General features: G+C 35.6%; 1 protein-coding gene and 1 non-coding gene across 5 annotated transcripts in view; one reads left to right on the top strand and one right to left on the bottom strand.

The window, feature by feature from the left end:
• The window catches only part of ROCK2 (Rho associated coiled-coil containing protein kinase 2), a 110,554-nt gene that overhangs the window by 45,502 nt on the left and 49,193 nt on the right, over positions 1-15,859 (bottom strand). For all 4 annotated transcript variants that reach the window (XM_033125605.1, XM_033125607.1, XM_033125608.1 and 1 more), the window contains exons 4-5: positions 10,484-10,621; positions 7,222-7,482 (exon numbers count right to left, since the gene is read on the bottom strand). In XM_033125605.1, the coding sequence (XP_032981496.1) occupies positions 7,222-7,482; positions 10,484-10,621 (399 nt within the window). The remainder of the gene's footprint in view (positions 1-7,221; positions 7,483-10,483; positions 10,622-15,859) is intronic.
• On the top strand, positions 14,510-14,583 carry TRNAI-GAU (transfer RNA isoleucine (anticodon GAU)). Its single transcript has one exon. It is a non-coding gene; the product is annotated as a tRNA-Ile (tRNA).

Raw genomic sequence — 15,859 nt, 5'->3', positions numbered from 1 at the left:
GTTTCAGGTCTTACATTCAAGTCTTTAATTCATTTGAGTTAATTCTTGTATATGGTGTAAGATAGTGGTTTAGTTTCCTTCCTTTGCATATGACTGTCCAGCTTTCCCGACACCGTATACTGAAGAGACTTTCTTCATTGTATATTCTCGCCTCCTCTGTCGAAAATTAGTTGCCCATATATGTGGGTTTATTTCTGGACTCTCAATTCTGTTCCATTGGTCTTTTTTTCTACCAATGCCAAACTGTTTTGATTACTATAGCTTTGTAGTATAGTTTGAAGTCAGAGTATGATACCTCCGGCTTTGTTCTTTTTCCCTCAGGATTGCTTTAGCAATTCAGGGTCTTTTATGGTTCCATACAAATTTGAGGATTTTTGCTTCTATTTCTGTGAAAAATGCCATTGGAATTTTGCTAGGGATTACATTGAATCTGTAATTGTTTTAGGCAATATGGACATTTTAACAATGTTAATTCTTCCAATGCATAAACACAGATTATCCTTCCATTTCTCTGTGTCTTCTTCAGTTTCTTTCAACAGTGTCTTGTAGTTTTAAGTGTAGAGATCCTTCACCCTAAATTTATTAAGCATTTTATTCTTTTTGTTTCAAATCTAAATGGGACTGTTTTATTTCTTTCTGATATTTTGTTGTTGGTATATAGAAACAGAACAGATTTTTATATACTGACTTTGTATCCTGCAACTTTATTGTTTCTAATAGTTTTTTTTGCTGGAGTCTTTAGGGTTTTCTATATATTGTCATGTTATCTGCAAATAGTGACAGTTTTACTTCTTCCTTTCCTTTCCAATTTGGATGCCCTTTATTTCTTTTTCTTGCCTAATTGCTCTGATTAGGACTCCCAGTACTATGTTGAATAACTGTTGTAAGAATAGTCACCCTTATCTTGTTCCTGATCTTAGAGGAAAACCTTTCAATTTTTCACTGTTGCGTACGGTATTAGCTAAGGGTCTGTCATCTGTGGCCTTTATTATGTTGAGGTACTTTCCTTCTACACACATTTTATTAAAGTTGTTATCATAAATGGATGTTGTATCTTATCAAATGCTTTTTCTGCATCTATTGAGATGATCATATTATTTTATCTTTTGTTAATGTGGTGTATCACACTGATTGATTTGCAGATGCTGAACTATCCTTGTATCCCTGGGATGAATCCCACTTGATTGTGGTAGATGATCTTTTAATGTATTACTGTATTCGATTTGCTAGTGTTTTGTTGAAGAATTTTACATCTATGTTCATCTGAGACATTGGCCTGTAATTTTCTTTTTTTGTGATGTCCTTAACTGCTATCGATTATCAGGGTAATGTTGCCCTTGTAAAATGAATTGGAGAAACATTCCTCCTCTTCAATTTTTTGGAAAATGGAGAGAAGGATAGACATTAAATCCTCTTTGAACGTGTGGTAGAATTCACCAGTGAAGGCATCTGGTACTGGCCTTTTGTTTTGTGGGAGGTTTTTGATTACTATTTCAAGTTTCTTACGAGTGATTGGTCTGTTTTGGTTTTCCATGACTTTGGACTTCATTTGTTCTTCTTTTTCTAGTTCCTTAAGGTGTAATGTTATATTGTTTGAGATTTTTCCTGTTTCTTGAGTAGGCTTGCATTGCTACAAACTTCCCTCTTGATACTGTTTTGCTGCATCCCCAAAATTGTGGTATGTTGCATTTTCATTTTCATTTGTCTCTATGTATCTTTTAATTTTTTTTTATTTCTTCACTGACCTAACAGTTGTTCAGTAGCATGCTGTTTAATCTCTTTATCTGTGCATCTGCGTACAGATCCACCTTCCCTATATACCCCTTACTTTCTCACCCCCCCTAATCCGCCCACCTTCCGATGTACTGATGCATGGATCTCTCAGGGATGTTTGTGTGTTGAGTAGAGGAACCTTTGTTGGATTATAGTTGTCTGACTTGTAAATTGAAGATATAAAAGGGTCTTCATACTCTGCCATGATAAACATCAGCCGAAACTCGCAAAGATTTTGCAGATTAATTTAAATGCCCTTCATTTCCTTTACCTGCCCAATATTAGATATTGTACATAATGAGAGCCAGGTTTCTCACTGTCCAAAAAAATAAAGGAGGGAGATTAGAATGAACCCTGTGGTGTAGAACTAGAATCAGAAGTATCAGTGTGAACTCATCATTTTTAATATACTATATACACAAATACAAAATTAAATATGAACATGCTTGTGCATGTGGATTAATACGTATAGTGTATATAATATACATGTGTCCATTGCGAGGGCTTAGAAGTAATGACACTCCAGGAGAATAAGCATATCTAGCACCCAAATACTGGTTTCTAAATACCATTCATGAATAAATCAGAGCTTCTTGGAGAAGAGGCTGATTCCAAGGTTGGGACAGAGAAAATAGAAGACAAGTCTTCAAACATCTTATGTCAAAAAATAAGAAAATGCTCCAAAACAATGGCATGTCTTTTTGGAAGGACATAGGAACCAACCTAAAGAGCCTCCATAAAATAAGCAAACTTTGGACTGAGTTTCAAAGTATGAGTAGGAATCGGCCAAGAAGACTGTACTCAATAACAGCATATATGAAGGCCAGGAATCATGAAATGGCCTGGTATGAAACGAACTACTACGTAATTTAAGACCTCTGTACCATAAGGTACAAAACAAAAGGTCGAATGATAGAGAATGAGGGTGAAAAAGTAGGCAGGGATCATATTATCATAAGTGGCTTTATATGACAAGCTAAGAAGTTTGAACTTTACTCAGGTGACAAAAATCTACTTAAGCTACAGAGCAACATAAACAAACGTGTAAGCATTTTTAAAAGCTTCCTCGAAAGTACTTTATTTTACATGAATTACATTAAGTGTGTATTTGCTAGTGTTTTGTAACTGACAAAACATCATAAATTGAGAGATTTACTACTAGAAACACAAAATTGGTCTATCACAAATCTTAGAGTTGGTCTAAGAAACTATTCAGAATGTTTCCTGTGACAGTGTAAAAGAAAAATTGTAAACAGAATTCTTAATTATCAGAAGCATTAAAAGCCTCAGTCTGATTGCTACACAGGCAAGAGCCTATTTAGTTCATTTCAATAATGAAAAATGAGCACTTGCACCAGGGGTTCCTTTCTCAGAGAGGCATATCCCTTGCCTTGTAGCATTCTTGGGTAATGGAAGGTCCTGCTTCTTTTGTGTTCTATCTAAAAAAATAGCCCAACTGGTTTAGAACCCCATTTCCATTGTACAGTGCCCACAGGCACACAAAGCTGCTTATTATTCTAGTTCTCTTCTTGGGTACCAATTATTATTTTCATTAGGGCTCTGGTTACAAAGCTGCACAGCTTTTAAATGGCCTGTCCCCGTTGCTCCTGTAAACCTGGTCTTTTAAATGTATAATTTTGCAGAAACATGAATATAGAAATATTCTATATTTTAATAGAAATGTCTATATTTTAAAAATTGATGTCACTGTAGAAGGGTCAAGAATATTAAAATTTTACCAATTAGCTTTTAAAAACTCATAGCCTCAAATTAATCAAATGGTATACACTAGAATACGAATGGGTAAAATCTTATACTGTTTTCAGGTAATTTAAAATACTAACATAAAATATGCCTGAAAAGGTGGTAGCGGTTGCTATAAAATGCCTAACAGGCAAACAGGGAACTCAACTTATGTAATTAATGCAAGAACTTTAAATAACAGTACTTCTCGGCTCTCACTGAGACATCTAGATATAAATATACTACACTGTGACTTTCAGTCACATCCAGATACTTTTTTTTCAGGGAGAAAGAGTGACAGCACCAGAAAATTGTGCAATCCATAATTTATCAACGATAGAACTTAATGAGATATCATTACTCTTAATTGTGATAGTAACAAATTATTTTAGTCCTTATAGGTTATAATTTTATATTGTATTTTAGTTTTGCTTTATCCATGACACAATGTTTTATATGAAGCTAGAAGAGTTAAAAAGCAATTCAAGCATCTCCATCTACAGTATAAAGAGTTGGCAAACTTTTCGTTAAAGGGCCAGATAGTAAATATTTAGGCTTTGTGGGCGACATGGGTCTCAATTGCATATCTGCCTTTTCTTTTTTAAGCAATCTTTAAAAAATGGAAAACCATTTATGGCAGAGAAGTTGTATAAAACCAGGCACAGGCCAGATGTGGCCCTGTGCTCTACTTTGCTGATCCTTTCTATAGACATCTAGATGAATGAGAATGAAACTATGAAAGTTTCCAAAGGCTTTGAGACTGTAACAACAATCAAAGACAAAGTGATGAAACTGGAACTTGCAGTAACACTATTTGCATTAATAACTAACATAACAAAACTAAATTCTATGTACTAATTTTCAATAAAAAGACTCCTTTGTTCTTCAACATTATACTAGTTGTTGTAATTATTAATATTACTTGAGGAATGGAGATTTGGGGTAAAGCAAACATTTTGAAATTTCAGTATTTAGAATTAACATTTGATTACATCAAAATTAAGGATTTCAGTTCAAACAAAAAAGACACAGATAGGTAGCAGACTAGAAGACGGTACCAGCAATATTTGTGCACTCACTGTCTAGATTACATAAGAAATCCTGGCACATTAACAGGAAGCCATTTTGAAAAGGTCAAAAGATATACAACACAGGTAATTCACAAAAGAGCAAGGACTGACAAGTATAAGAACAAAGATTTGACATCATTAGTTATAAAATAAATATGATTTTTGAAAAACACTACTTTATACCACGGGAACTGGTCAGATTTAGAGAGTAAATAATATAGGAAGGATGAGTGAGGACATGGGGAGGCAGGGTCTCTCATGCACTGCCAGCAAGAAGTCTGGACATTTGCAGCCATTCTGGAGATCAGACAACACTTTATTTATGTATCCTGATACAGCAGTCTCACTTCCAGGTTTTTGTTTAGTGGAAACCCTTGTCAGAATACACATGGGGCATGTATGAAGATGTTCAACATAATACTACCGCTGGTAGCAGGGAGCTGGATGTGACCAACACAAGGGGGAATAATAAATCAGATAGATAGACAGATACTATGGAATAAGAAGCAGTGTGCTAATTTACATATATCGGGAATAGATACAAAACATTGAGTGAAAAAAGTAAACAAAATGGTACCCATACCATTATACTATTTATACACACGTATACTATACTTATAGTCTGCAAGAGCTTTTAGTAAATACATTACAGTGGCTGTGCATTAGGGACAGAACAAGACAGAAACTGAATGCAGGATAACAAAATAAAAACAAGATGAGGCCTTTGTGTAGAACACTAATGACAATAAGCTGTTAACAAAGGAGTATAATTAACTGTATGTACCTGAATTAAAAAAAAATAAACAAAATTATATAAACCATATTTCGTTTTGCCTTGTAAAGAGACAATTTAAGCTATTTAAATAGCTGAATTTGGTATTCACTTACATGCTTGTAAAATTATTTTGTAAATACCATACTCTGTCCTGTTCCTCATACTCTCACACTCCGTATCTTTCTTTTCTTAACGACTTTTACCCACTCTGAAAACAGGTAGTGGGATTTATTTCTCTCTGCACCGCCGCCAACGGTTTTTGGTTTAATTAAAATCAGAATACACTTAAGGATATAAGTGCAGAGCAGAAACATCATTCATTATATACAACATAAAAAAGTTTAGCATTCTATTAGAGAATAATTTCATACTTTATTTTCATTAAATATAATTTTCACTGTTAATCATGTCACACTATAATAAACACCACAAGAGGGAGCTTTGGTGTTTATATAATATAGTATGACAATCAAATACTCCATCTACTAAACACTGACAATATATGCAGAACACAAACATAGTAACAAACTCTATGAAGAACATTAAAGAAGCAAAGGGGGGAAAAAAAGTAAAGGGATGTTAAGCTTTAGCTGGGTACACAGGGCATACAAACCTAGATAAGACAAAAGTGGCCCAGAAGTATAGCATAAATTCTAACTAAGGACATTATGACATTAGAAGAGTGATCAGTTAGGTTCGAATTATCAGGGAGAACTTTCTAGATGGGGTAAAATTAGAGCTGAGCTTGGAAAAATATGGATCGCTGATGAAGATAAGACAATCAACAAAAGTAAGTGACACAGGAGGCATGAATAAGTAAAGTTAAGAGGTAAAGAGAAAAGAAAATCAGCTTAATTCAAAATTATTGTGTTGATAATGTAATTAACAAGAAAAAAGATTAGCTACCCTGTTTCCCCGAAAATAAGACATAGCCGGACAATCAGCTCTAATGTGTCTTTTGGAGCAAAAATTAATGTAAGACCCGGTCTTATATTATATAAGACCTGGTATTATATTATATTACATTACATTACATTATATTATACCTGGTCTTATATAAGACCCGGTCTTATACTATAGTAAAATAAGACCGGGTCTCATATTAATTTTTGCTCCAAAAGACGCATTAGAGCTGAAGGTCCGGCTAGGTCTTATTTCCGGGGAAACACGGTATATAAGCATACTGGAAGGTTATAAAAGCCATCAAAAAGATGATATTCAGTTTGCTCTCAATATACATCACCATTTAGAAAGTCTGATAGAGATATGCAAGCCATCCTCTAGATCCAACAGGAGAATGAATACAGAGGAAATAAAACATTACCCCTCCCAATCAGGAATTACTACCAGGAAATTACAGTATACTTACAGAAAAAAAGATAAGAGATAGAAATTTTGTAATGAAAATAATAACATCATAATTACCTATGAGGTTAATGCTACTGAATCTGTGGATCATAGCATGAACTATTCAATAGGTAAAGCACCACAGGTGATGTCCCCACACTTACTCCTCCATGTGACTGGTGCAGATAGGTTGGTAGGAGGTGGTAACATAAGCTTCTTGCCTTACTTCTTTTTTAAAGGAAAAATACAGAAATAATAGTGATGGAAATACCCATCTACCTTAATTTATATTCTGTGTCCTTGGATTCACCAAATCTACTAATAAAGTATTCTACAGCTAGATAAATGATTAGCAAAGGAAATGCAATGATCAAGATATTTTATTGCCTCGTTTGTGATTACATAGTTAGCAAAACTAAATTTATCTTTGTTGAAAACTATAAAGTCCAGATTTGAAGTGTTTATTTTTGTTTCTCAAGAAACTACCATTTTTTTTACGTGCTTATTACTTACTTCATCCATCTTCATACATGTGCCAAAATCTGCTAATTTTAGATGTCCATGTTTATCCAAAAGCATGTTGTCAGGCTTCACATCTCTATGAATTAAACCCATGGAGTGTATGGCATCCAGAGCGAGAACAACTTCAGCAGTATAAAATTTGGCCCATTTTTCAGGCACATCATAGTTACTCATAAGGTTTACAAGGTCTCCACCAGGCATGTATTCCATTACCATATACAGATACTTATCATCTTGAAAGGCACAAAAGAGCTGGAAAACAAAACAGGAAGAAAAAAAAATTTAACAGAAAAGAAGGAAAACCAAAACCATAAACAGAACAAAAACCAAAACCTGTTATTATTACTGAAAAAGACAAATTATTTTATATCCAAAACCAAGATGAACTTTATGAAATCTTTGATTTTAGATTTGGACATCGTTACGGGGGAAACAGTTACGAGACAAAACTTTGATATGGGTATCTTCTTCATGCTTACTAACAAAATATGCATAAATGAGTCATTTTCCCTCTTGGAAAATACAGGAATCTATATAAATAGAAATATTTTACAAGAGAATAAGAATGAGGAACATAAAGGGTGAAAGAATGACAGAATTCAGAACGAAATACAAGTTATTGCACATAACTCAAAAAGAAGAGACCTGAGGTGGTAGGATCAGTTTAGAAACACCTAAAAGGTACCATATTCAATGGCTACAAACAGAGGGACTAAGTGCCAACAGCTGGATGAGTGAGCAGTTGGTAGGACATTTGGAACAGGTTCTTCTCCTCTCCCCGTCCCCTGTTGTCTTGCTCATAAAAAGCAGCAAGTGGCAGTGTAACCTGCCCCCAGAGTAAAGCAGTGGCATTCGACCAGAAATAAGACACCAGGCTAGTGTCTGACCCCCAGAAGAGACAGAGAAATCACAAATTCAGAAGGAAATGTATCTGTACATTCCACCCAACTAATCTCCCGCCCCTCCTGGAAGCAAGCAATGCAGAGAAAGAAGGTTTCCACAAAGAGGGGAAAAGATAGAGCAAAATCAAAAATCAACATTTGAAACACAAAGCAATTCAAGAAACAACAAAATTGTCCACATACGCATGAGTCTATATTGGGGTTTTCTATTCCATTAGTTTTATTTGTATATTCTTGCCACCAGTACCATAGTGTTTTAATTAGTTGTTTCATTTGCTTGATTAAGCTTTTTAGGTCTATGGGTTTACAGATTTCATCAAATTTGGGGAAATTGGGGGTATTATTTCTTCCAATAGTTTTTCCAGCCTCCTTCTCAGACCTCAGTGTGTGCGTGGGTGTGAATGTGTGTGTGTGTGTGTGTGTGTGTGTGTGTATATCACAGCTTTATTACATAGGCACGGTCTGGGTGGGAACAGAGCTTCTGTGCCCTCTCCTCTCCCTGTGAAATCAGGGTGCATCACACTCTGCACATCAATGTGTTCACCAATCAGGAAGCTCCACTGAGTGTGTCAACGTCCAGAGTTTTAATTAGGGTCTCATTCCATAGGCATCGTTAGTTAAATCATTGGCCACGTGATTAAACTCAATCTCCAGCTCCCTTCTCCTTGGAGTTCAGGCAGCTGAAAGTCCCAATCCTCTAATCATGTGCTTGTTCTTTCTGGTGATCAGTCCCCATCTCAAAGCCATCGAAAGGCCACCAGGAGTTGCCTCATTAGTATAACAAAGACGCTGCTATCACTCAGGAAATCCAAGAGCTTTTAAAAGCTCTGTGCTAAGAACTGGGGACAAAGACCGAATATATTCTTTATTATACCATACCATACAATGGAATACTACTATTCAGCATTAAAAAGAAATGAAATACAATACATGCTACAATACGCACAAACTTCAAAACAGTATACTAAGGGAAAGAGTCCAGATCCAAAAGACAGCATATTGTGTGATTCCATTTATCTGAAATGTCCAGAAAAGGCAAATCTATAGAGACAGGAAGCACATCGGTGGTTGCCTGGGTCTGGGAGGAAAATGGCAAACGACTATAAATGGGTACAAGTGATCATTTGGGGATGGTGGAAATGTTCCAAAATCAGATTGTAGTTATTTGTGCACAACTGTAACTTTTGTAAAAAAAATCACTGAATTGTACAAGTTGATCTGCAAATAATAATGAAGCTTTATTCACAAGAGAAAAACTTGGAAACACCCAAATGCCCATGAACAGATGCGTGGATAAACTGTCAATATCCATACAATGGAATACTATTCTGCAATAAGAAGGAATAAACTATTATTGATATATTGCATCATGGATAAATCTCAAAACAACTTTGCTGAACGAAAAAAGCCAGATGGGATAGGATTAAAGTTAGATTGGACACTATAGAAGAATAGATCAGTGCTTAACGACATAACCCAAGAACTATACAAAATGAGACACTGCAGAACGACAACAAAAAGACTTGATGTGGTATCATTAAAATGGCATTTTATCTCTGTAGTCTTTCTCTCAGAATCCCATAACGCTAGGCTAAATCATGAGAAAAACATCAGAACAATTCCAACAGAAGAGCATACACATCCTATAGTATAACTGGCCAGTATTCCTCTGAGCTGTACAGGTCATCAAAAACAAGGGAAGTCTGAGAACTGTCATAGCTAAGAGGAGCCTAAGAAGATATAATTAAGCGTAACATACTAGCTTGTTACTACTATGTAAATCATGAGTAAGAGTAGGCAGGAAATAATGGTATACTTTTAACAAATCCAATTCTTTTTAAAGGAATTAAAAAAGAAAAAGTTGTAGGTAATACTTGCTTCCACACGCCAATGTCTAGATGATATACCATGTTTCCCTGAAAATAAGACCTGGCAGGACAATCAGTTCTAATGCGTCTTTTGGAGCAAAAATTAATATAAGACCCGGTATTATATTATATTATATTATAAAATATTATATTATATTATATTATATTATATTATATTATATTATATTGTATTATATTATATTGTACCTGGTCTTATAGTAAAATAAAGACCAGGTCTTATGTTAATTTTTGCTCCAAAAGACATATTAGAGCTGATTGTCTGGCTAGGTTTTATTTTCGGGGAAACAGGATATGTACTATTTAGGAACATTAAACAAATGTATTGAATCCAATCTTACTAAAAATTACTGCACTGTCACTAAGTAAAGGAGATATAGGACTTTTAGCACACAAAATCAATTCTTATGAATAATAAGCACTTATGAAAAAGGGATAAAAACCTTCAAAAGTCAGCGTGCTTACCTGAACCACCCAGGGGCTGTTGGCAAAGGCCATAATGTCTCTTTCTTCCCAGAAAAAAGCAGAATCTGATCTTTTTATCATTTCAAACTTACTAAGAAGCTTCATAGCATAAACTTTCTGTGTTGCCTTATGACGAACCTGTTGATTTTTAAAACACAAAAATGATTAATGCTTTAATTTTATGAGAGAAAGTGAAAACAGATCATACCACAACACTATTATTAAAATATTTTAGTTACAAAACAAAATGATCCTTAGCTAACTAATAAGAAATGTAACATTTTTAATGAAAGAAACAGGAGAAAATTCTCAATAGTCTACATATTTCATGAAGTATACCACTCCTTTAAATGTTAGGTTCAAAATACAACTATCTAATTTCGTCTAATAAAGATAAAGCTGAATTCACAAAGCTTCACTCCCTCATGTTAATTAAGCTAACCAATTTTAAGAATAAGATTGTTAAATGAGAAACTTTTAAGACATGTACAATTATCCCTCACTATCTGAACATGAGAACCTAATAAATGTAGATATCAAGGAATTTTTGTGGTTTTGTTACATCATCCTTCTATCTTTCTAGATAACTAGAAACCTCGCTAATTTTCTGGGCACACAGGTGACAGAGCTTAGGAGAAAGAACAACGCTCTAAAGCAAGGCCTACTTTAGCACTCCCTAACAAAGCCTAATAATACAATGCCCTAAAAGAGCAAAAGGGGAGCAGAGTTGGGAGGTGCAGTCCTGCCAGTTACAAGGACTTGGAAAAATAACTTGGTCTTTTCACATATCTACACTTAGAAAGTATAAAACTGAGCCTGCACAAGGGTGACCAGATTTTAGAATAAAAATCAACACTCATTAAAGAAAACTAACAAAATCCAGAGTCTCTGTGACCACCCGCAAGAACCAGCGTATAATTTTAAAATTACTGGAAAGGCAAAAAGGAAAACATGACTCATCATCAAGAAGAAAAGCAGTCAAAAGATGTTAGATTTAGCTAAAAAAGAGGTTGTTATGGTATCCCCCCTTCTTTATTTATGCCACTTTCCAAACTTTCACTTATTCTAACAAATTAGATTTTGAGTGTTTCCTAACTCCATTAGAAAAAACAATCCATATAACATTAAGAGTCAATTAATTTATAGCATAATATCCTTTAGGCTTGACTCAGATCATGAAAGCTTTAAGAACAGCTGTGTAAAGCACAGCTATGAACAGAAATTAAGATATTTGTCAGCTGGTAGAAAAAAGTTAAATATTGTGTTTATATGTTTAATTGTTTACAAATGAATTAACAAAACTAACAAAAACAAACCTAGAAGGAAAAGGCCAATCATTCTAATAAACAAAATGTTACACAAATAGGCATACGATGGTTTTCTAAATATGAAAAAGTGCTTGTTGACTTTCGTTTTGGTGATTCTTTATGCAAAACTGTCTGCCTTTCTGAGCTTCCACAGTACTTACTGTACTCTAATATTCCAGTTAGTTGTGTATATGTCTGCTTCATAAGCTCCTTTAGGAACAGAACACAAACTTTCACTGGTGGAGATGCCTAGCGATTGGCACAACCCTGAACTGTCCATGCAACAAACTCCTCAAAGCCATAGCTCTACCTAACAAAACTTTTAATAAATAAAGACGACGTTGGTAGATGATGTTGTTACCGAGGCCTGAATTTCATTGAAACTACTGTGACAGGGACACTTCAGTGACTCATAACAGGAACCACCAGTTTAAAGCTCTGACTTGATCTACAGAACAAACACTAAGAGGCAATAGTTGCACTGATGCCAAATGTGCACCTCATACCTTTGGCATTCATTAGCACTAGCATTACCAAGTCCTACAATAAAGCACTACTACTTTAGGAAAGCTGGTGTCCACTGATATGTCTTCTGAAGATGTCTTTCTGAAGATGTCTTTCTGGTTCCATTGTAATCTCCGTCAGCATCTCTATACATTCCCCTTTGTTCTCTAGCTCCTTCTCTTCTATTCAACAAGGATGGATAAACAGTCAGATATAGTAGCTATTCATTATCACGCTGTACAGAGTACTGCTTAAAGCATGGATGTAAGATGTAAACAAATCTGGGCAAACGTCCTAGATATTTATGAACTATGTATGTGGCCAATTTACTTAAACCCTCTAAATTTCAGTGACTTCACCTCCATAAGAACCTCACAGAATTGTTGCCAAGATAAAATAAGATAATGAATATAAATACTTAGCACGCAGAACACATTCGGTGAACATGTTAGCTAACTCCACTACAGACAAATGGAACTCAGTTCCTTCTATTATGAAGCTTCACATGTGTTTCCCCTAAAGTCACTAGTCTCTGAGAACCTGAAGGACAGAAACATTGCTCCTATTCCAACGTTTCCATTTACTAGAGAAAAGATTTGTTATATTCCTCATCTCTAAGTTTAAAATTAAGTGAACGAGTGCAAAAACACCACCTAATTGATTATATCTCTGTATATTTCTATATCTCTGTATCTATCTATCTATCTATCTACCTATCTATAGAAAGAGAGACCAAAAAAAATAACAATAAGGGTTAATTCCATCTCAGCTGATAGAATTTTTGGTGATTTTTATTTTCTTATATTTGTTTATTTGTATTTTCTACAGCTAATATGTGTTTCTTTGGAAAAAAACTAACTAGATGAAACATTCCTAAGTGTAGCTACAAACATGCTTGGAAAATCCTAAAATGTTTCTCCTGAAACATTTGTAGACAAAAACTTTTGAAAATAAGTCTAAACAAAATGGCCCATTTGAGGCTTTCAAATTTATTTTTAATATCAAAACAATAGATAATTTTCATAGAAAGATCCAATGCATCCATTTGACAGACGTGGATCAGTTATTGTGTGCTGCTAAGGTTTCCACTAAAGATGCAAGAAAAGAGTGCCCTTGCGCTTCCTGTCTGGTCTGGCTGTGACAGCCAAGACTGAATGGAGAAATACAGGAATTACAAAAACATGGAGGGAGCAAGATAATTTTTGCAACTCAGAAACAGCCTTGTAACAAGCAAAGAGCCTGTTTTATTCCAAAAAAGGAATAAACATTTGTCGAGTTTACATGACAAATGTTAGAAAATCATTTCCCCTGCACTCTTTTCTTCCAGTTGATTCCACTTTAAAAGGTTAGTTTAAAACTAATTAAATTAAAATCAAGCCAATGGGGGGAAAAAAGAACAAGATCCTCATCTGCTTTGAGTCGTGTCACTGAGAGAACCTGTACCCCACCACTTCAGCACACTGAATCCCCAGGAAGCACCTGAGCCCACGGATCAAGAAAAATCACACTCAATTGACTTCAATGAAAATGTTTTACATTTCAGGTTCTGTTCAATGCAGGATATAAAACGGCAAGAAAAATCCAATCATAGACATATCTGGCTACACACACTGGTCAACTGAAAAATCCTAGTATAAGAGGACCTGTGCAATTCAAACCCACATTGTCGAGAAATGCATAATTCAAAGATGCAGAGGAGAAATCACACTCAGATAAAGGATAGAAAGGAGAGTAAAAGGAATCAGGAAAGTTTTCTTTTACAATGAGCACTGAAAGAGAGAGAGTGAAACAACATGACTGAAGAAACAGGTAACAAAGACCATGCTCTGAAATTAGCAGCCTGCCCAGGTAGAGCAGCATAATGGAAAATAAGGGTTAAAAAGATAAAATTGATGACTTCTTAGAAGAGGGCCTGGAAAGCCAGGATGAAGACTTCATGATTCACTTAGTAGGCAAGGGAGCCATTAAGTGCTACGGAGATATAATGAATGTATTTAGAAGCACCAATTTGGAAGCAGTTTGTATTAGGCAGATCAGATCTCTACTTCCCATTCTTTATATATCTCAATATAGACAGGAGGGCAAATAAAGAAAACAGAATAAAACAAAACGTGTATGTTACAAAACCCCACAGTTGATTCTATTATACCGATACCAGGAAAGGGGATAGGAGTGGTACATGAAAATAGAAGGATAAGAAGTATGGGGAAGGGGTGGCCCGTTAGCTCAGTTGGTTAGAGCGCGGTGCTGATAACACCAAGGTAGCCGGTTTGATCCCGGCATGGGCCACTGTGAGCTGCGCTAACCGGCGCTAATTTATTTAATTAAAAAAAAAAAAAATATATATATATATATATATATATATATACACAATTCTTAAAAAACAAAAACAGAAGAAGAAGATGGGGAAGAGTCTACCAAACAGAAAAGCAAGTCCAGCTGAACTTGGATAGCATGAATTTGCAGAAGATTTAATAATGGTCTTGATATTTTCTCCATCAGTACTTCCTAATCTAAAATCAATAGTACAACGGTGAATCACTGTTAGCAGAAGTGGAAAACAAAGCAGAACACAAAAGGAGATGGTCACACCTGACTAGGAATGAAAGGGAATCTTGGATAAAGGTGATGGCAGGGAATACCAAAAAAAGTAGAGACCGGAGAAATATTACAAGTAAGACTTAATGAAAAATTAAGCTTAAGTAATGAGGAAAAGAGAAATGATTAATGACACTTAGTTTTTGACTTGAACAACTGGGTTGATGCTGGAGCCATTTATTAAGATGGGGAGGATAAGAGGACGAACAGATCTGTGGAGGAAAAGTGAAGTTAGAGAGGGAATCGGACATCCTAATTTCACATGGTTTAGACGTCCACGGCACATCTTAATGGAGATGTCAAATAAGTCATCGTGGATGAGTTTGAAGAGCAAGGTACAAAGTTCTGAGCAATAGCTATAAATCTGAGACTTGGCATTATATAAATTGTATCTAAAGTCACAGGAATGCATGAGCTCACTTTGGGAGGGAATGCATATCAAAGAAATAAGAGTCTAGCCTTTGGGAACTACAGCAGGACCTTCAATAATGTTTCGTTCAATGTCAGTTTGTTGTAATTTTTTTTTCTTTTTTTCTTTTTTTAAGGAGGGCGCAGCTCACAGTGGCCCATGCAAGGGTCGAACCGGCAACCTTGGTGCTACCAGAACCACGCTCCAACCAACTGAGCTAACCAGCCACCCCCGGTTTGTTGTAATACTGATGAGGAAAAAAAAAAAGATCAATTCTACCAGAGCCACTGTCTGTGTGGCGTTTGCACGTTTTCCTCATGCCCATGTGGGTTTGCTCTGGATACTCTGGCTTCCTCCCCATCCCAGAGATGTGCACATTAGGTTAACGGGCTTGTGTAAACTGTCCCAGTGTGAGTGAGGGCGGGTGAGTGTGTGAGTGTGCCCTGCGACGGAAGGGCATGCTGTCCAGGGCGGGGTCCTACCTTGTGCCCTGAACTGCCGGGAGAGGCCCTGGGCAACCTCAACCCTGGACTGGAATAAGGGGGTTGGAAAATAAAT

Source organism: Rhinolophus ferrumequinum, chromosome 13 (assembly GCF_004115265.2).
Source record: "Rhinolophus ferrumequinum isolate MPI-CBG mRhiFer1 chromosome 13, mRhiFer1_v1.p, whole genome shotgun sequence".
Taxonomy (NCBI): Eukaryota; Metazoa; Chordata; class Mammalia; order Chiroptera; family Rhinolophidae; genus Rhinolophus; species Rhinolophus ferrumequinum.
The sequence above is the reverse complement of the archived record's forward strand: the minus strand, read 5'-3'. Positions and strand labels throughout refer to the sequence as shown.